Source organism: Vigna angularis, chromosome 8 (assembly GCF_016808095.1).
Source record: "Vigna angularis cultivar LongXiaoDou No.4 chromosome 8, ASM1680809v1, whole genome shotgun sequence".
Classification (NCBI taxonomy): Eukaryota; Viridiplantae; Streptophyta; class Magnoliopsida; order Fabales; family Fabaceae; genus Vigna; species Vigna angularis.
The window spans coordinates 34,143,866-34,166,232 of record NC_068977.1 but is presented as its reverse complement, the minus strand read 5'-3'; the positions used below and the strand labels follow the sequence as shown (position 1 = coordinate 34,166,232).

General features: G+C 37.9%; 1 protein-coding gene across 1 annotated transcript; it reads right to left on the bottom strand.

The window, feature by feature from the left end:
- Window positions 1-4,211: 4,211 nt before the first annotated feature.
- LOC108343993 (uncharacterized) lies at window positions 4,212-8,771 on the bottom strand. Its single transcript, XM_052867928.1, has 3 exons — window positions 5,928-8,771; window positions 5,540-5,804; window positions 4,212-5,026 (listed from the first exon to the last, which is right to left on the bottom strand). Exons 1-3 carry the CDS (start codon window positions 8,769-8,771, stop codon window positions 4,212-4,214), a joined length of 3,924 nt encoding a protein of 1,307 aa, XP_052723888.1.
- Window positions 8,772-22,367: the final 13,596 nt, after the last annotated feature.

Genomic DNA, 22,367 nt, shown 5'->3' with positions numbered 1-22,367 from the left:
ATACGAGGAAGCACGACACGTATTAGCGGCGTGAAGGGGGTGTGTTGGAAGTCCCACATCGACTAGAGATAAGGCCAAATGATAATATATAAGTGAGGTGCAAACCTCACCTTACAAGCCGGTTTTGTGGGGATGAGTTAGGCATAAACTCACTTTCTAATAACACGCACTGTACCATGAGAGCGACACTGCACCACGAGAGGGAGACTGCTTGATAATTCTTTCCACCACCACCAACTTTTGCAACTTGTAGTATATCACAATGACGAAAGAAAGAGAGGAAGAAATATAATGTTAAAATGAAAGAAAAGTATTTTACTCATGTACGAGACCAGAATAGGTTATTAGTGAAATAGATTGTGAATGGGTAAAATTAAAAAATAATAACCCTAAAAATAAAATTTTACTGAGGGACAAAATAGTAAAGGAGAGATGGAGGGAGAAAAGTGTGGTGGTGGAGGGAGCAACACCCCCTTATAGCAGTCAGATTCGGATACAGATCTTTCTATTCATTCCTGTCTAATCCGACCCAATTTGTTTTCTAAAAATTATTTATTATTTATTTTTAATTTTCCTTGTCTTTAAATTATTTTTTCTTAAAAAAGTTATGTTTTCTTAAATGAGCATACGATATTTTTTCTTAAATTGATTAAAAAGTACGATAAAATGTAATATTGTAGTAAATTGTCCAATTATAAAACGAAACTTGTACTTTCATCTCATTAATTTACATTTTAATAAATATATTATAATTTTTGAGATAAAATTTTTTAATATGAATATTGTATATTCAACTAATCTAATAAGTTAAATAATCAGATACAAAATTTAAGTTATATTATATAAATTAAATTAGATTTCAACCTAATTCGATTTATACTCATTCCTACTTTTGTTTATGCACACAATGAATGCATCCAAACAATTGAATATTGAATTCGTCTCTGCCACTTCAACAAAAAGAGAAATATGGAGAAGGAAATTATAGTGACAACGGAAAAAAGAAGAAATCAAAGATTATAGAGATTTCAAACATTTGAGTGAAATTAGTAAACCAATGCAATGTTTATAAATTTTATTACACACACAAAATTGACTCTATAATATAATTTAATAGAATTTGTATATTTTTAATATCAGAAGACTTTTAAAAGTTGTAAAAATCCTTGTACCATCAACTTTTGACACTCTTCAAAAGAGGTTTGGTACCAATTAATATGGTTTTTATTATTAAATGCTTTACAAAAATCCAGAAAAATCTGAATATGAAAACTCATTTTTCATATATTTTTAATTAAGTGATCGAAACTCATCTTCAAATTTTTCTTACCCAAAGAAAAATCTTCTTTTTAAGAAAATGTTTGAATTGGGAAGATGATTTAAGAAAAAAAAAATGAGTAGATGGATTTGAAGGTACGGAAAGAGGACTGTGATGTTATTTAGATTAAGAAATTTGAAAAAGAAAATTATGAAAGTTTATATATGGTGTGATGAGTATGATAGATTAGAAAAAAACCATTTTAATGAATAAAATTAAATAATTATTATTTTATTTTTAAAGATAAATGTGATATAAAGTTAAATATAAATAATAAAAATTATGTTATGTAACATCCCAATAAATAGTAATTACCATTAATTAGAATTAATTACAATTAACAGTAAACAGTCAACAGTTTTTACAGCTAAACAAGAACACAAGCCGAACGGCTAGGAGTACAGCGTTACAACGTCGAGTCCCAAAAATAGCGAACGCTAACAACGAACGGTTTTACAACATAAGTAACCGAACGTCCTAAAACATAAACAAAACTATTAACAACTGCAAAAACGAGCGATCTACTGCTCGGCCTTAACTTCCACTTCGACTAGGTTGGCGTCCTCCAAATTTTCTTCTTCCAGCATAGCCTCAAGTGGCGCCTCTCCATCTGCTCACATCCACAACGGATGATCATTGCATTGACAAGACGGACGTACATAAACAGTAGACAACACAAGGAATTACAAGGGTAAGCTTAGGTAATTTAATTCATACATATCACATACAATTTAACATACGAATTTAACACACAAGACATGCATCAATACATCAAAGCATAATATAATTCATCCAAAACTCTCCTAAGACCGACCGTCCGGACTGTGTGAATCCATGTAACCGTAGGCGTTCATGCACCCGGTTGGTGTAGTAACTGGGACCCTCATCAGCTGCCAACCGAGGTTAACCCTATCAGCCTCAAAGTACTCAATAGGGCTAGGGCCTCCTGCCATTCCCACGCATGACCTACTCTTCTCTACCTGAGAAGAGCACTCACGGAATATCAGGATGATCAGCCATCAGCGATTTTACCATGGTCACACTTTACAACTCATCATAATCATTCATAGAGACGTTCCTCCTTGGAACGCTCGTTCAAATTCCAAAATCATAATCTCATCTCATATATGGTTCGCACACTTCATAATCCACTCAACATCACACTTTCATTCTTAGTTACACTTCTTTAAAAAGACGAACGTTAATTAACTGTATAAACGAACGTTATTTAAGATCGGGACGAACGCTATTTAAAAGTCAGGACGAACGCTATTTATGATCGGGACGAACGCTATTTAGAATCAGGACGAACGCTTTCAAAAATCAATAATTACTCAATTTGCACGATCGCTGGATAGGAGACCTTGCGCGATTTAGAACGGACGCTCGTTATAAGGCCGAGCGCTATTTCGGACGAACGCTTGGTAGAATACCGTACGCCGTTTAAGACGAACTCTCGACATAAGATCAAACGCTACCAAAGACGAACGCTCGACATAAGGTCGAACGCTATCAAAGACGAACGCTCGACATAAGGTCGAACGCTATCAAAGACGCACGCTCAACATGAGGTCGAACGCTACCAAAGACGCATGCTCGACAGAAGGTCGAACGCTATTTATCATTTATCTTTTTTAAACGAACGTTCGGTCTATGACCGAACGCCACTTAGGACGAACACTCAATTAGCATTTCAAATGGGGACGCTCGTTCTAAGACAGAATACTTTCCAAAAGAAAGAATTTAACTCTAATTCAAATTTAGAGAAGACGAACGGTATATGACCGTACAAGGACGAGCGTATTTTATCAAGCAGAGAACATGATATTTTCCAGATTTTTCAGTTTACAATAACTTTACAGTTTTCATACGATTCATAACTGATAATTTCTCTTCACCATAAATCTCATACATTACAAAATTCATATTATCATCCCAAACCATACAGAAACTTAATCATATTTCAAATCATACGTTTCATTCTCAGCATACAGTTCCAAACAATATTCATCATATACATCCAGTGCAACCATGCTCGTTCATGCATACTTAAACATCAAATATTTCATACATTTCAGACATCCAGTATACTTCAGGCATTTCATACACATCAAACAAGTATTAAATTAAATTACTAAAGCTTCCCTTACCTGGTCTAGCAGTGAACTCCCTAAGCGAATGCGTTTAACTTGTCCAAATACAGTTTCCTACCCTCAACGTGCTTCTCGAATGTTTCACTAAATCTAACCACAAGAAACGGAGACAAACTCAGCTTATACTCTAACATGCAGCAGGACCAGCGTCCGCATGCAACTCTGAACGGAGCGTTTTAGGGTTCGAAAACTTACCAGTTTAGATTTCAGTTCCGCTCGGTTCAAATGAAAGCTCACGACACAGTGAACGATCCTACGGTTCTGAAATGGAAGTAGAGATGCTGGTGGTGAGTGATCTTAGAGAGAAAATGAAAAGAGTTTAGAGAGAAGCTGGAGAAAAGAAATGGCCAGAGTTTCGTGGAGAAGAAGATGAATGCAGAAATGAGAGAAAGTGTTTTGCAGAGAAATCATTTCTCTCCCACGTCAAACGGCCATGCAACTCACGCCCTGCCACCTGGTTTTCCACTACCGCTTTTAGAAGCTTCTGACGTGACAGAATGGCGTCAGCGCATGCAGAATGCAGAGAGCGTTCCCGCAGGACGAACGTCCATTCTCTGCATGCCACTTGCTTTCCACCAACGATCTGGAACGCTCCCTCAGTGACACATGGCAGGCGCATGCAGATTGGGTTTTGACGTGGCACAGTGCATTAAATGGGGTTCAGAGTGTGGGATTTAAGCGCTTAATTATTCAGGTTCTCACAATCCCCCTAACTACAAAAATTTTCGTCCTCGAAAATTCTAGGACTTACCAGGGAACAATTGAGGGTATAGCTCCTTCATGGCCTCTGCAACCTCCCATGTTGAGTCGCCAGACTTCGCGTCCCACACCACTTTCACAAGACGAACGTCCTTTCCTTTGTAGAGTCTGGTGCGGCTGTCTTCAATGCAGACTGGTTGCATCTCCAGCGTTCGGTCTGGGCGAAGTTGGACATCTTCCAACTCCAGCACGTGTGAAGGATCAGCTACATACTTCCGGAGCTGAGAAACGTGAAAGACTGGATGTAGGTTGGACAGTTGAGGTGGTAAAGCTAGTTCATACGCAACTGATCCAATCTTCTTCAGAATTTGATAAGGCCCTACGAACTTGGGTGAAAGCTTCTTTGGACGAAGGACTCTTCCCACTCCAGTGATTGGATTCAACCTGAGAAGCACGTGATCTCCAGCAGCGAACTCCAAGGGTCTTCTCCTCTTATCGGCATAGGATTTCTGCCTGCTTTGAGACGTCTTCAACCGTTCTTGGATCAGTTTCACCTTCTCGGTCGTTTGCTGGATTAATTCTGGTCCAGTCAAAACGTTCTCGCCTTCTTGGAACCAACACAAAGGTGTTCGACACTTCCTTCCATAGAGAGCTTCAAACGGAGCCATTCCTATGCTCGCTTGAAAGCTGTTGTTATACGTGAATTCAACGAGCGGCAAAACTTCATCCCATACTCCCATATGATCTAGGACGCATGTCCTCAATAAGTCCTCGAGCGTTTGGATGGTTCGCTCAGATTGGCCGTCCGTCTGAGGGTGATAAGCAGAACTCATTCGCAACTTGCTTCCCAATTCTCCTTGCAACGATTGCCAAAAACGAGATGTGAATCTCGTGTCTCGGTCTGAAATGATGCTGGACGGTACTCCATGTAGACGAACGATCTCTTTGATGTAGAGCTTGGCCAAGTTGGTCATTGACATCTTCAAGTTAACGGCCAGGAAGTGAGCACTCTTCGTTAGACGATCCACTACTACCCAAATAGAATCGTGATTCTTGACCGTGCGAGGTAAGTGAGTCACGAAGTCCATTGAAATGCTGTCCCACTTCCATTCGGGAATCTCCAAAGGTTGTAGTAAGCCGCCCGGTCTTTGATACTCCGCTTTGGCACGTTGACAGGTTAAACATGATGCCACAAAACGTGCGACATCACTCTTCATTCCAGGCCACCAGAACGAACTCCGAAGATCTTGGTACATCTTAGTCATACCAGGATGAATGTTAAGACGACTATGATGTGCTTCCTCCAATATGATTCGCTTCAGCTAGCCATCATTAGGAACGCACGTCCTACCCAAGTAACGCAACATACCGTCCGTTCCAGCGTTGAAATGTTTGGCCTGATCCGTACCGAGCGCGCTTAAAATCTTCACTAGCTCATCATCCTCACGTTGCTTCATCCAGATTCGGTCGAACACATCACTTGTTATTCTAAAGGTGCAGCATTTGATACTGTTCGGCTCCAACTTGAACTGCAACTTTAGGTCTCTAAAGCTCTCCACTAGATTGAGTTCTTTCACCATCATAGCTGAAACATGAACCGACTTCCTGCTTAGTGCGTCCGCTACTACGTTAGCCTTTCCCGGATGGTAAAGTAACTCAAATTCATAATCTTTCAAAAATTCTAGCCACCTCCTTTGCCTCATATTCAGCTCCTTTTGATCAAAGAGATACTTAAGACTCTTGTGATCACTAAAGACTTGAAACGTTGCTCCATACAGATGATGCCTCCAGATTTTTAATGCAAACACGACTGCTGCCAGCTCTAAGTCGTGTGTGGGATAGTTCTTCTCATGGATCTTCAACTGTCTAGAAGCGTACGCCACTACTTTCCTTTCCTGCATCAATACGCAACCCAAACCTTGATACGACGCATCACAATACACCTCAAAAGGTTTGGCCGTGTCTGGAATGACTAACACTGGGGCGCTCGTCAATTTCTTCTTCAATTCCTGGAAGCTCTCCTCACAACGATCAGTCCATGCGAACGGCTGATCCTTCCTGGTGAGATAAGTCAGAGGGGCTACTATCTTAGAGAATCCCTCAATGAACCGCCTATAGTAGCCCGCGAGCCCCACGAAGCTTCTAACCTCTGTGACCGAACGTGGGCTCTCCCAATCCAGCACTGCTTTCACCTTGGCTGGATCCACTGCAATACCTCCTGCAGAAACGACGTGCCCCAAGAACTGGATTTCCTTCATCCAGAATTCACACTTTGACTTCTTGGCATACAATTCCTTCTCCCTCAACACGCCCAAGACAATCCTCAAGTGGTCTTCATGCTCCTCAAAGCTCTTGGAATAGATAAGGATGTCATCAATAAACACCACTACAAATTTGTCCAGGTACGGTCTGAAAATCCTGTTCATGTAGTCCATGAAAATTGCAGGTGCGTTCGTCACTCCAAAGGGCATCACCACGTATTCATAATGACCATAACGAGACCGAAATGCTGTCTTATAAATATCTCCCTCCTTCACTCTAATTTGATGATAGCCCGAACGCAGATCAATCTTTGAAAACACGCACGCACCTTGCAACTGATCCAGTAGGTCGTCTATCCTTGGAAGTGGATACTTGTTCTTGATAGTCAGCTTATTAAGTTGCCTATAATCAATGCAGAGCCGAGAGCTGCCATCCTTCTTCTTGACCAGCAACACAGGTGCTCCCCATGGTGAAACACTCGGCCTGATGAACCTCTTATCCATCAACTCCTCAATTTGCCTCTTAAGCTCTACCAACTCGGCGGGTGCCATTCTATAAGGTTGAACCGAGATGGGTGCAGCAGTGGTCACCAAGTCGATCGTGAATTCGACCTCACGAATGGGAGGTAGACCAGGGACTTCATCCGGAAAGACGTCCGGAAAGTCATCCACTACCGTTCGTCCTCCACTGCTCTCATCATTGGACGAACGCTCCACTTCGTTGTCTTCATACGTCATGATCAGAAAACAGCTCGCTCCTTCCATGATATCTTCCTTCAACTGTCCGCGATCCAAAGACAACTCCTCCTCCTCTTCACCTGGGAAGACCAACTCCTTCTTTCCACAATCAATGAGGATCCGATTGGTAGCCAACCAATCCATCCCCAAAATTACTTCTAAGTCTTGAAGGGGTAAGCAAATGAGATTGACCTTATATCTACGCCCCTCAACTTCTATTGGACATCTCACACAAGCTGTAGACGTCTTAATCCCACCAGCCGCTGGGGTTGACACCACCAAGTCGAACTGTAATTCACTCTCCACTAGTCCCAGTTTCTCAACGCATGCCTTCGAGATGAAGGAATGAGTTGCCCCCGAATCATACAACACTACACAGGGCTTTCCAAACAAGAAGCAAGTGCTGGTGATGAGCGTACCTGATCGAGCAGCTTCAGCACCCGTAATTGCATAAACTCTTCCTGTAGCTTGTGCACGTCCACCTCTTCCTTGTTGGGCTCTTCCAGCGTTCGACGACCTCATTGCCGCATGTCCTCCCACATAGCACTCGTTCTCCAAGTGCCCATTCCTTCTGCATTTAGTGCAGTACTTTCCCCCATGAGGACAAGCCCACCTCAGGTGTGGTCCTCCACACTGGAAACATGCCACACTCCTTGGCTGTCCAGACTGGCCGACAGTAGCCAAGGCTTGGGATCCACTCGCGTTGACTGCTGGACGAGCGTAAGGGGATCCTCTCTGATTAACATTTCCCCTTGAGACAGTCGGCCCCCTTACTGTTTGCTGTTTCTTGTGCCGTTCCGCCTCTGCCAGGTTCTTCTCCAACACCTTGGCCCTCTCCACCATAGCAGGGAATGTTCTGATACACAAACTGGAAACCACAACCTTCAGATCACTGCGTAGACCGTTCTCAAATTTTCTGCACTGCCACTCCTCACTGGTGGCCATTGTATTGAAGCGAATCAAGTGTTTGAACTTGTTCGTATATTCGGAGACTGACATCCCCCCCTGAACCAGCTGTAAAAACTCAACATCCTTTGCAAAACGGACACTGTCAGGGAAGTACTCTTCATAGAATTTGTTTCTGAACACTTCCCAAGTAATCTGCTGATGAGCGTTCGTCAGAATGGCTCTGGCGCTCGCCCACCAGTGGCTGGCTTCTCCAGTCAGCAAGTACTCCGCATATGCCAAGCGGTTTTCATCCGGACATCTCTTGGCGTTGAAAATTCTCTCCATGTCTCTCAGCCACTGGTCCGCTTCATCCGGAAGACACTTGCCACTGAACTTGGACGGATGGTGCTGGAGAAAACTCTCCAAACTCCATTCAGCATTGGCATGTTGAGTGGCGTTTGAAGAAGAAGCTCCAGGTGTACCTCTAGTGACCGCCAAGATCTCCATCAATTGCCTTTGCGTGTTTTCAGAATTAACACGCGAGGCCTCCAACCCTTGCATAGCAGCTTGGTTTTGCTGCATCAGGGTGGCGTTTTGTTCCATGAGGGTGGTATTTTGCTGTTGGAGTCTCTCAATGACGTTCTCCAACAATCTAGAGTTGTTGGAAGCATCAGGTTCACTCGGTTGAGGTGGGGGAGGAAGTCTAGGAGCCATTCGTTCTCTGGTTCATCAGAAAACGAGCGTTAGAATTGTTCAAGAGTTAAATAATTCCATAACTCATTAAACACAATACAAGCACACAACGAAAACATAGTGTACTCATAACCTACACGTCCTTTAAAGAACAAAACTGCTCTGATACCAATAAATGTAACATCCCAATAAATAGTAATTACCATTAATTAGAATTAATTACAATTAACAGTAAACAGTCAACAGTTTTTACAGCTAAACAAGAACACAAGCCGAACGGCTAGGAGTACAGCGTTACAACGTCGAGTCCCAAAAATAGCGAACGCTAACAACGAACGGTTTTACAACATAAGTAACCGAACGTCCTAAAACATAAACAAAACTATTAACAACTGCAAAAACGAGCGATCTACTGCTCGGCCTTAACTTCCACTTCGACTAGGTTGGCGTCCTCCAAATTTTCTTCTTCCAGCATAGCCTCAAGTGGCGCCTCTCCATCTGCTCACATCCACAACGGATGATCATTGCATTGACAAGACGGACGTACATAAACAGTAGACAACACAAGGAATTACAAGGGTAAGCTTAGGTAATTTAATTCATACATATCACATACAATTTAACATACGAATTTAACACACAAGACATGCATCAATACATCAAAGCATAATATAATTAATCCAAAACTCTCCTAAGACCGACCGTCCGGACTGTGTGAATCCATGTAACCGCAGGCGTTCATGCACCCGGTTGGTGTAGTAACTGGGACCCTCATCAGCTGCCAACCGAGGTTAACCCTATCAGCCTCATAGTACTCAATAGGGCTAGGGCCTCCTGCCATTCCCACGCATGACCTACTCTCCTCTACCTGAGAAGAGCACTCACGGAATATCAGGATGATCATCCATCAGCGATTTTACCATGGTCACACTTTACAACTCATCATAATCATTCATAGAGACGTTCCTCCTTGGAACGCTCGTTCAAATTCCAAAATCATAATCTCATCTCATATATGGTTCGCACACTTCATAATCCACTCAACATCACACTTTCATTCTTAGTTACACTTCTTTAAAAAGACGAACGTTAATTAACTGTATAAACGAACGTTATTTAAGATCGGGACGAACGCTATTTAAAAGTCAGGACGAACGCTATTTGTGATCGGGACGAACGCTATTTAGAATCAGGACGAACGCTTTCAAAAATCAATAATTACTCAATTTGCACGATCGCTGGATAGGAGACCTTGCGCGATTTAGAACGGACGCTCGTTATAAGGCCGAGCGCTATTTCGGACGAACGCTTGGTAGAATACCGTACGCCGTTTAAGACGAACTCTCGACATAAGATCAAACGCTACCAAAGACGAACGCTCGACATAAGGTCGAACGCTATCAAAGACGAACGCTCGACATAAGGTCGAACGCTATCAAAGACGCACGCTCAACATGAGGTCGAACGCTACCAAAGACGCATGCTCGACAGAAGGTCGAACGCTATTTATCATTTATCTTTTTTAAACGAACGTTCGGTCTATGACCGAACGCCACTTAGGACGAACACTCAATTAGCATTTCAAATGGGGACGCTCGTTCTAAGACAGAATACTTTCCAAAAGAAAGAATTTAACTCTAATTCAAATTTAGAGAAGACGAACGGTATATGACCGTACAAGGACGAGCGTATTTTATCAAGCAGAGAACATGATATTTTCCAGATTTTTCAGTTTACAATAACTTTACAGTTTTCATACGATTCATAACTGATAATTTCTCTTCACCATAAATCTCATACATTACAAAATTCATATTATCATCCCAAACCATACAGAAACTTAATCATATTTCAAATCATACGTTTCATTCTCAGCATACAGTTCCAAACAATATTCATCATATACATCCAGTGCAACCATGCTCGTTCATGCATACTTAAACATCAAATATTTCATACATTTCAGACATCCAGTATACTTCAGGCATTTCATACACATCAAACAAGTATTAAATTAAATTACTAAAGCTTCCCTTACCTGGTCTAGCAGTGAACTCCCTAAGCGAATGCGTTTAACTTGTCCAAATACAGTTTCCTACCCTCAACGTGCTTCTCGAATGTTTCACTAAATCTAACCACAAGAAACGGAGACAAACTCAGCTTATACTCTAACATGCAGCAGGACCAGCGTCCGCATGCAACTCTGAACGGAGCGTTTTAGGGTTCGAAAACTTACCAGTTCAGATTTCAGTTCCGCTCGGTTCAAATGAAAGCTCACGACACAGTGAACGATCCTACGGTTCTGAAATGGAAGTAGAGATGCTGGTGGTGAGTGATCTTAGAGAGAAAATGAAAAGAGTTTAGAGAGAAGCTGGAGAAAAGAAATGGCCAGAGTTTCGTGGAGAAGAAGATGAATGCAGAAATGAGAGAAAGTGTTTTGCAGAGAAATCATTTCTCTCCCACGTCAAACGGCCATGCAACTCACGCCCTGCCACCTGGTTTTCCACTACCGCTTTTAGAAGCTTCTGACGTGACAGAATGGCGTCAGCGCATGCAGAATGCAGAGAGCGTTCCCGCAGGACGAACGTCCATTCTCTGCATGCCACTTGCTTTCCACCAACGATCTGGAACGCTCCCTCAGTGACACATGGCAGGCGCATGCAGATTGGGTTTTGACGTGGCACAGTGCATTAAATGGGGTTCAGAGTGTGGGATTTAAGCGCTTAATTATTCAGGTTCTCACATGTTAAAATAAATTTTTTTATTTAAAATTACAAAAATATTATTATTATAATTATAATAATAATAATTATTATTTATATATATGATAAAAGATATATATATATATATATATTGAAGTTGTAATTAAAAATAAAAAAAATAAAAAAATTGCAATATAAATAATAATTACTATTAATATTATGAATGTTATGAATGTATTAATAATAATAATATTATTAATAATATTATTATATAATTATTAGTATTGTGTACATAAAGGGGAGGGGATTGATTATGTGAAAAAGAAGAGCTAGTAAATTATTATGACATACAAATTAATTTGATGAGCCAGTGCATTATTTATTATGATAAGATAATCGATTCTAAAAAGAAAAAAATCCATTATCTTTCTTTATATGATTCAAAATCGATTTTAACATTTTTAAATCGCCCACAATCAATTATATAACTAACACAATTGATTCCAAACCATCACAAACACATGTAAAATCAATTCCAACACCACTATAATTGATTTTATTGTCTGAAAAATATATCTAGACTCGATTCCATTTATTTATTTATTTATCCAAAATCGATTCAGTAATAGAATCTATTCCAAAAATAACCTTCAAATGCTAAAAACAAACACATTATTCATTTGCAAATCCATCCACAAATATAATACATTGACAAAAACAAACACAATTACAAAAATTTAAAATGTTTTCTCTCTAAAGATTAATTATCTTGAAATTGATGGAAGAGTATCTCGATATATAATTTTTTTTAAAATCTATATTTTGAGTCAAGATCTTTTATTAGTATTTTTTTTTTGTCTTTCCAGTGAACTTTTGAAATATACTGATATTAATATATTAAAAAAAATATTTTTAAACATTAAAATTCGTGTATTTTAAAGATTTAGATGAATATATTTAAAAAAATTGAATTGAGAATAGAAATTGTTACTTTTTTTTCTTGACACATGACAAGGCATATTAATGAGCACGAGCATCGCCACCTACATAGGTGAATTATTATTACTCATTTCCTTCCAATAAAGCAATAAGAGCGAAGTATGATGAGAATAGGTCTAAGTGAGAGTGTAACGTTGATGTCATTTTTATACTTCATATCATACTTTTGGTTAAATCCATTACATCTTTTCTTCCACCAAACAACTGTTTCTGGTTATGCCATTTCTTGACCAAGAAGAGATGCTTTGAGGGTCCTAGGCTCCCATGTTCTGCCCTTCAAGGACTCTTTTGTCATTCTCCCATTTTCGGACATTACTCACATGCCAAACTTCACTAACTAAATCCGATTTTTTCTTTTGGTGAAATCAAGGAAATTGTAATTATGTGTGGACACTTTGTCTCCTCCATTCTCACATCTCACCCCCACAACCCATGCCTTATAGACTATACATGCCCATCAAGGGCTAAATAACCTATATTCTTTTTCACCTTACATATTTTTCTTAACAAAAAATTTAAATTATATTAATTAAACTTGCACAAGTATATATTGATGATCTAATGTGAATTCCATTATGAAAAGTATATTCATAATCTTTAAAAGTGAGATTAATTCTTATATTAATTAAAAATGAGATATTTAAGTATCTTATAAGAAAAACAGTTTATTGTTCTAAAAGGATAGACTTTTTATCATTTATCTCTATTCATTTCTCTATATATGTATAGAGAGAATTGAAAGTATATTTTTCTTTGTTTTTTAATAAAAAATCAGTTAGGGTATATTGATATCTAGGACAATCTATAATTTTGATGTAGTTATTCTTTATTTATTGTTAAAAATCTTTCTAAGTTATCAATCATAAAATCTTCTATGACTCCAAGATTCTGATAGAACTTTTAACAAATGACCCTCTCTTTTGCTTCTTATACCTAGTAGATTTTAAGACATTTTTTTTCCTTTCATTAAATTTTTAATTTTGGTTGTGAATTGACTTCTCTTTTACTTTGGAAACTGTCAACACCCAATTTCGTCCGGATAAATATAATTTATCACAAAAAAAAAATACTAAAAAAAAAATCAAAAATAAACCAAAATGAAAAAACTATTTATTTTACTTTTTGTACCCCTAAATTTTCTTTTAAACACTTAATCCAATGGCCCAAAATAATCTCACTTTTTTTACTTCCTCACCACCCATCTTTTCTTATCACACCCCATTCTCCACATCACCATCCACCTCACCCTCCACATCATCTACCTTTTTCATTTACTTTTTCCACATCATTTCCATATTAATTTTATATATCAAATTTTCTAATTATTCCACTTACATTTTTTAATTATATCTTCTCCATCAACATTTTTTATTATCCATTTTTCTCCACCTTATTTTTCCACCCACTTTTTATATTATTTCTTTCACTTATTTTCCACATTAACTTTTACTATTCACTATATTTTATTTTACCTACTTTCTCCACCAACTTTTTATATTATTTCTTTCACTTAATTTTCATACCTAATTTCTCCACCACCTTTTTATATTATTTCTTTCACTTAATTTCCATACCTAATTTCTCCACCAACTTTTTATATTATTTCTTTCACTTATTTTCCACATTAACTTTTACTATTCACTATATTTTATTTTACCTACTTTCTCCACCAACTTTTTATATTATTTCTTTCACTTAATTTCCATACCTAATTTCTCCACCACCTTTTTATATTATTTCTTTCACTTAATTTCATTACCTAATTTCTCCACCAACTTTTTATATTATTTCTTTCACTTATTTTCCACATTAACTTTTACTATTCACTATATTTTATTTCACCTAATTTTTCCACAAACTTTTTATATTATTTCTTTCACTTATTTTCCACATTAACTTTTTCTATTCATCTTTTTTTATTATATTTTATTTCATCTAAATTTTCTACCAACTTATTATATTATTTTTATTCATCAACTTTCTTCATCCTTAACTCTATAAATACCTACATTCTCTTCACTTCACAGGAAAAAAAGTTACATAATATCCATCTTCTTTCTCTCACACACCAAACCTCTTCATCCTAAAACTCTACTTCATTTTTCTCTCACATTTTACTATCTCTCTATACATATAAAATCTCATACCACATTTCTACTACAAATTCATCTTCTTCACCATCAATCTACCTCTTCTCACAACTTATTACAAGCAAAGTCTTACTTCATCTTTCAAATCCTTAACAAGGTACACATTTTCTTTTCATTCTACTTATATTCATTTTGATCATTTTTTAGTTTATAAATTTATCCTATTTTCTACCACGATTTTATCCTATGCTTTTTAATATTTTTACGTCATAGATATTTCAACTCACCTCTCTTTCTTAATAAAAAAATAAAAAAATATAAAACTTTAAAAAACATGTAATAATAAATATCGGTATGAGTACTCGTGCGATCGTACGCATCAGCCTAGTACTCGTTACCCAAAATATAAAAAAAAAAACAAAAAAAGCCGTATGAGTGCTCGTGCGATCGTACGCATCAGCCTAGTACTCATTACGCAAAACAATAAAAAATAAAAAAAAGCCGTATGAGTGCTCGTGCGATCGTACGCATCAGCCTAGTACTCATTACGCAAAACAATAAAAAACAAAGAAAAAGCCGTGTGAGTGCTCGTGCGATCGTACGCATCAGCCTAGTACTCATTACGCAAAACAATAAAAAACAAAGAAAAAGCCGTGTGAGTGCTCGTGCGATCGTACGCATCAGCCTAGTGCTCATTACGCAAAAAAAAAAATCTAAACATTACATCAAAAAATACCAAAAAATATAAAAATCTTCAAAAACTAAAAACATCCACATTTTCAAACAACAATCAATATTGCTAGCAGAACTACGTGATCCTTGATTCTCCATCAAAAGTGGAGATACGTAGGAGCAAGGCCAGTCCTTGTCAGGCTCACTCTCCCAAAAATCCAAATCATTTTCTAAACAACTTTCCAAGCAAATTTCTCAAACAGTTTTCTAAAGGAACTACGGAACCCTGATTTCTCATTCTGAATGAGAATACGTAGGAGCAAGGTCAATCCTTGTCGGGCCCAAAAAAAACTTAAAATATTGTTTGTTTCTTTTGAATTTTATTTTAAGGGAAAGTTAAACATTTTGAAAACGACATCATATTCGCATATTTAATTAAAGGTACTGCCCTAAGGCAGGCGTTGTAGGATGCTAATACCTTCCCTACACGTAACCGACTCCCGAACCAAGAATCTGGTTCTATTTGACCATGCCTTATCATTTTATGGTTTTTCCGTAGTTTTCCAGAATAAACTATGGTGGCGACTCCAATCTCTTTTCTCAAAATTATTATTTTCTTTTTTCGGATCGTCGTCCCGTCGCGATTCCGGTTGCGACAGATGGCGACTCCACTGGGGAAATGAAAGAGAGTCAGGCCATTTAATTAGATAAGCGAATTCGATATGGTTTTTCTTTGTGTTTTTATTCCCTTTGTCTTTATCTATGTTTAATATTTGGAATAATTGCATGTGAGTTTCTTTTACTTTTTATTTATGTTTGAAATAATTGTTTCTACTTATCTGTGTTTATTTTTGCAATTGTTGTTTTACAATATAATCTCCCTCCACACAATATGCATATCATGAGTAAGGCCCTATACCCGGGTCTGAGCGCAACTTAGAAATAGAGGGGTTGTGTAGCGGTGTCACTCTGGGATGTACTTCCTGTCTGGCTATCGTGAGAACTCCAGCTAGAGTCTGTTCTCTTCATTTGTGTCTCCACATCTAGTTGATTACTCTGACTGTTGTGGAGAGACAGTGGAAAGAGCCATAGCTCTGGTGGCCTTGATTTAAGAATTAGGAAACCATCCTGGTGAGTGCATGTATGTGGTCTTAGAACTTTAAGTACCATCCTTCGATTAAGACACGAAAGAGAGATCGTTTTGTCATTTCTTTAGAGCAATAAAAATGTACATGTTCTGATTCATATGTATTTTGTTTATCTTGTTATCGAGTTCATGGAATAATTTTCAAAAAAAAAATAAATAAAATAAAATAAAATAAAAAATATTTCCCTCATCATGTTTCATAATTTTCACATAATGTCAAACTTCACTTTAAAACAAAAAAAATAAAAATATTTTCAATTCCTTGTGTCGCACTCACATTTGGGTACGTCCGGCCCGTTAAGCTCAGATTGCTTTGCATTTGGTTCGATTTTTGTTCAGGTCCAAGCTTGACCTAGTTTTCTTTGTAGTCTTGCAAAATAAAAGTCAATCCAAAAATCTCAAAAAAGTATCAAAGTGCAAATTTTCAACAATGTCTTTAGAGTACAATCTTCCAAGTTGTCATTTTCTTTGAATTTGTAGTAAAAATCTGAGAATGAAAGATGAACAGTTTTTGAGCCCATTAGGCCCCGTTGTCATATGCGGTTTCTCTTGAACCAGTGCATCTGAATTTCTGGAAAAAATAAAAAAATGTTTATGAAGATTTTGTGTTTTCAATTCATAATTTCCCTTTCCATTTGTGTGAACAAGTATTTGTGCAAAAAAATAAAAATAGAGGAATTCACACCCTTGTCATGGTTGTAAAAAGAATAGTGTTGGGCCCATTGAGTCTAGTAGTGTTGCAAAATTTTCTTTAGTTCAATCTTGTGAAATCCTCTCATAACAAAAAAATGAAAAAAAATTTCTTTTAGCTTGTTCCATATACTATAAAAAAAATGTTTTCTTTGTCATCTTCTTGTGTCAAGTTCAACGGCTCAGGTCATCTGATACATTGGGTCAATGTGCCTGGTAAGTCCAACTTCCTTCTATGTTACTTCTCCTCAGGTCCGATCCGATCTGGATTTTCCCGTGTCGGAAAGTAAAAAAAAAAAAAAGATCGGTTCGGAGCCCATTGAGTCCAATTGTCCTTCTCTGTCAAAAAAAAAATACAAAAAGATTTCTTTCCGTAAATTGCATAATTTTCCTTCAGTAATATATTTGTCAAATAAAAAAAAACAGCATAAGTGTGAAAGATACAAATTGTTAACAATGTGTTTTAGTACAGTCTTCCAAATTATCAGCATGATTTTCTTGGAATTTGTTGTCAAAAAAAAAATAAGAATTAAAAAAGCCCAGTTTCCACATTGGCCGAAAAATCTCAATTTTCACATTGGCCCAGAAAAGCCCATTTCCTATACTGGCTTGCAAAGCCCAGTTTCCACATTGGCCGAAAAATCTCATATTCCACATTGGCCCAGAAAGCCCATTTCCTATACTGGCTTGCAAAGCCCAGTTTCCATGTTGGTTCGCAAGGCCCAGTTTCCACATTGGCCGAAAAATCTCAGATTCCACATTGGCCCAGAAAGCCCATTTCCCATACTGGCTTGCAAAGCCCAAGTTCCATGCTGACCCGCAAGGCCCAGATTCCACATTGGCTGAGAAATCCCAATTTCCACAATAGCTCTCAAAGCCCATTTCCCATACTGGCTTGCAAAACCCAACTTCCATGCTGACCCTCAAGGCCCAGTTTCCATTGGCCAAGAAATCCCAATTTCCACAATAGCTCTCAAAGCCCATTTCCCATACTGGCTTGCAAAGCCCAGCTTCCATGCTGACCCGCAAGGCCCAGTTTCCATTGGCCAAGAAATCCCAATTTCCCCAATGGATCACAAAGCATATTTCCCATATCGGCCCGCAAGGTCCAGTTTCCAGACTGGTCCACAAAGCCCAATTCTCTCAAAAAAAATAAAACAAAAAAAAATCTGTTTTTCAACTAGTATCATCATTTTCATTTCATATTACTTTTCTTCATGCAAAAAACCAAAAAATACGCAAAAGTTGAGTCATTTGTTTTCGATGCAAATTATCCATTTTATGAGATTTCAAAAAAAAATGTAATGGATGTCATAATCTCCTGGAGTCAAATGATCAAGTCACATATTCTTAAGAGATATCTATGTGTGCATTGCTTGAAAACATCATCCTTCAGCCGTCGTTATACCAAGAGATTGGCCCAATCATGTTCTTGAGCCCAAATAATAAACACCAAGTTTTACACTGGGCAGATTTTTCGTTACCTCCACTGGCTTTCATTTGGGAGATCCTGGAATCCGTTATAAAAAAAAAAGAAAAAAGAAAAAGAAAAGAAAAATGACTCTTGTTGAGATCATGTAGTCTTGTCTCCTAATTAATCTTTTGAAAATAAAACAACCAAAATTTGAAATGACGTGTGGCCATTTTTCTTCATCAAAAAAAAAAAAACAAAAAAAAAACAAAAAAAAAACAAAAAATATATCCATTGATACCAAATTTGAGCCAATAAGAAATTTCTTTTCAAATTTACCCAAACAAGGGTTACCATCACAGTAGAAGTCAAATTGCAAAGGAACAGACTTAGTGATCAAATGAAGAGAGTTCATCAAAAGTAAAGCAAAAACGGAAAGAATCACAAAGTGATGACAAACAAAGAGAGAAGTTTGCAAATTAGCAAGGAAAGTCAAAACATATTTGACAAATAGCTGATACAAAGTGTAGATGGTAACTCTTGTTTCAAATAACCCCAAAAATTTATTTGAGCCTTTATATCCTTTCTTTCAATACCCTTCAGCCCAAGCCACATTACAAGCCCAATAAAAGTCCACACGGATTGAATAATGGTTGCTTAAATTTTCATAAAGCTTAATTTTCAGACAAGACAAAAATGACTAACAATGCAGTTATAAAAAAAATGATGATGAAAATGAATGTCCTCGGAAGAAGGGAACTCCGTGTTGATCAATTATACAAAGGAAAATCAAGCCAATTGGGGCAATCCTTTCAAGCCAATCATTTCCATATCCATCACAAATTCATATCCCATTCAAACTCTTCCCCCGATTCCCAAACTAGGGGGCAACTTTGGGCAACTTTTTGAATTTCAATGTTTTGGCCCATTCAAAATATTGGGCAACTTTGTTAATCTCGCATTTGTTTCATCTGTATATTCAAAGTTCGTACCAGGACCGGGGCATCCCTTATTGGGCCTCTCAGATTTGTCCACACTATTTTCATAAATCCACCCTCAAACAGGGGCAGACACTTTAGGGCTTTGTATGATTTTGAGTCCATCTTATCATTCGTAAACCCAAAGTGGGGGGCAACCTCTTTTTGAACCTCACTTAATTGACTCATACCCGAAACTAGGGACAACTTTGTGATTTTCATGTGTTTTGACCCATTCAAAGTATTGGGCGTCTTTGTTAATCTTTCATCTGAATATTCAAAGCTCATACAAAGACTGGGGCATCCCTTGTTGGGCCTCCCATGATTTTGGTTCGCCCCGAACTTCAAAAATCCATCATCACCAAAATGGGGCAATTTGTAAGTCCCACATGATATTCTCACTCCCTGATTCATGACTTATTCCCTCACAATTCCCAGATACATTTGTCCATACCTATCTTTTTACCATGCTCCAAACTGGAGCAGCAACTGAGTATCTACAACCTCACATTGGCATTTATAACTGCTTTAAGGAGTAAGAGGCCCAAGTAGCCAACCCGATACTCTCCAAATGCTTCCACACATTTGTCCCAACCCTTGATGTAAGGACCTATATTTTAAGGATAGGTGGGGTTACGGTTGCATTATTAGAATGCAATTATTGAAGTGCAATTATGAGGGGAGGGGAGAAAAGGAGAGGAGGCATTACGGGGGAGCTTAGCAACGAAAAAGGAGGGTCTCATTTCTTTGGCAAGGGGGGAGAGCATCCAGGGGGAAAGGAACCCTTCCTTCCTTCCATTTTCAACCGTCCAAGAGCCCAAGAGAAAGAGTACTAACTTCAGAAATACTGAGAGGAGGTTTTGGGTTCTGTAAATTCGGGAGGAGTGGAAAGCCTTACTGCTGAATCTGTGAGAGAGGTGAAGTTCAGAGTTATTGGAGCTACAAAGAAGCCTTGGTGCTACAAGTATTGGGAGAAATAGATTCAAGAAGGGTGCTGGTTCTGAATCTCTGGAGGAGTGAAGAGGCTTGCTGCAGATCTGGGAGAGGTGAAGCGGAGAGCGTCCGGAGTTGCAGCTGCAAGTCTTGAGGAAGTAGATTCAAAGATTCGCAAGGGAAGTCTTCAAGAGAGGAAGGATTGTCGCATGATCTGGTGTAGATGAAGGAAGATTTGGAAGATCAGATTAGAGGGATTCAATGAGATCTTTGCAGTCAACTATGAGCTCTAAACTTGTGTATAGATTTAAGTTTGAGGTTACATGGTGTTAATGTAATTGTATTATTACAATACTTTAAATTCTGATTTTTTAAAGGGAGAATTTTTGGGATGTTACACTTGATATCAGGCATGCATACACTGATGTTTCAAAAGAAAATGTTGAACGCACAAGTTTGAACATTTGACTTTTAGAGTTTAACATCCATCGTAAAAATAAAATGAAGGTCTAAATCTTCATAAATTTGATGATTTCAAAGAAAAGAAATTGACTCAGAAAAAAAAAGTGTGTCATAGTTTCATAATCTTCCAGTAAAACAAAAAATCACAACTCAACATCATGTACATATTTTCATCAACTTTGATTTTGTCTCCATGTATATTCATCAAATCTCCTTCCTTCAAAAAGACAAAAAAAAATGATCATCAACATGCATCAAAGTTTTCTCCTCAAATTTCGAAATTTACATCAACCATATTTCTCTCACATATCGAGATTTCAAATCCTTGTACAAAAATGCAACACTTTGTTTATTGATTTCAAAACTTTCAAAAAAAAATCATCAGAGTCAACATCATGTACATATCTTCAAAAACTTTGAATTTGTTTTCGTAAATATCAAATCTTCTTCCTTCAAAAAAAAAAAACAACAAAACAAAAAAAAAACAAAAAAAATCAACATGCATCAAAGCTTTCTCCTTCAATTTCAAAATTTACATCAACCATGTTTCTCATTTCAAAAAAATGGACACTCATTTCTATCTCAAGAAAAAAAATCGAAAAAATTTCAAAATTTCAAAACATAAAAAAGAGGCTCATATAAAAAAAATCAAAATAAAAAAATTTTCAACATCTCAAAATTTCAACAAAATCCAAATTTCAAATTCAAAACAATCAAAAAAATTTTACTTTCTGTCATCATTCATTTATCCATAGGGTTACGACACCCTCCACGAGGTTATGACACCTCATTCACTTCTACAGGGTTACGATCACCCTCCACGAGGTTATGACACCTCATTCACTTCCACAGGGTTACGACACCCTCCACGAGGTTACGACACCTCATTCACTTCTACAGGGTTATGACACCCTCCACGAGGTTATGACACCTCATTCACTTTCATAGGGTTACGACACCCTCCACGAGGTTATGACACCTCATTCACTTCCACAGGGTTACGACACCCTCCACGAGGTTATGACACCTCATTCACTTCTACAGGGTTACGATCACCCTCCACGAGGTTATGACACCTCATTCACTTCCACAGGGTTACGACACCCTCCACGAGGTTATGACACCTCATTCACTTCTATAGGGTTACGATCACCCTCCACGAGGTTATGACACCTCATTCACTTCCATAGGGTTACGACACCCTCCACGAGGTTATGACACCTCATTCACTTCTACAGGGTTACGATCACCCTCCACGAGGTTATGACACCTCATTCACTTCCACAGGGTTACGACACCCTCCACGAGGTTATGACACCTCATTCACTTCTACAGGGTTACGATCACCCTCCACGAGGTTATGACACCTCATTCACTTCCATAGGGTTACGACACCCTCCACGAGGTTATGACACCTCATTCACTTTCCTGTTGTTCATTGTCCATTTTGAAATCCAGACGAAATTAGTGTTTCTTTCTTTACTTAGCTTTTACTCCGATAATACAAAAATATCAAATTTTCATATTATCCAGT

Coding starts and splice junctions, on each gene's coding strand:
- LOC108343993 (XM_052867928.1), bottom strand. CDS start 8,771: ATGGCTCCTAGACTTCCTCCCCCACCTCAACCGAGTGAACCTGATGCT. Junction 5,805..5,927: donor TGTATGGAGCAACGTTTCAA/GTCTTTAGTGAT, acceptor CATCCGGGAAAG/GCTAACGTAGTAGCGGACGC. Junction 5,027..5,539: donor TTTCAACGCTGGAACGGACG/GTATGTTGCGTT, acceptor AATCGTTGCAAG/GAGAATTGGGAAGCAAGTTG.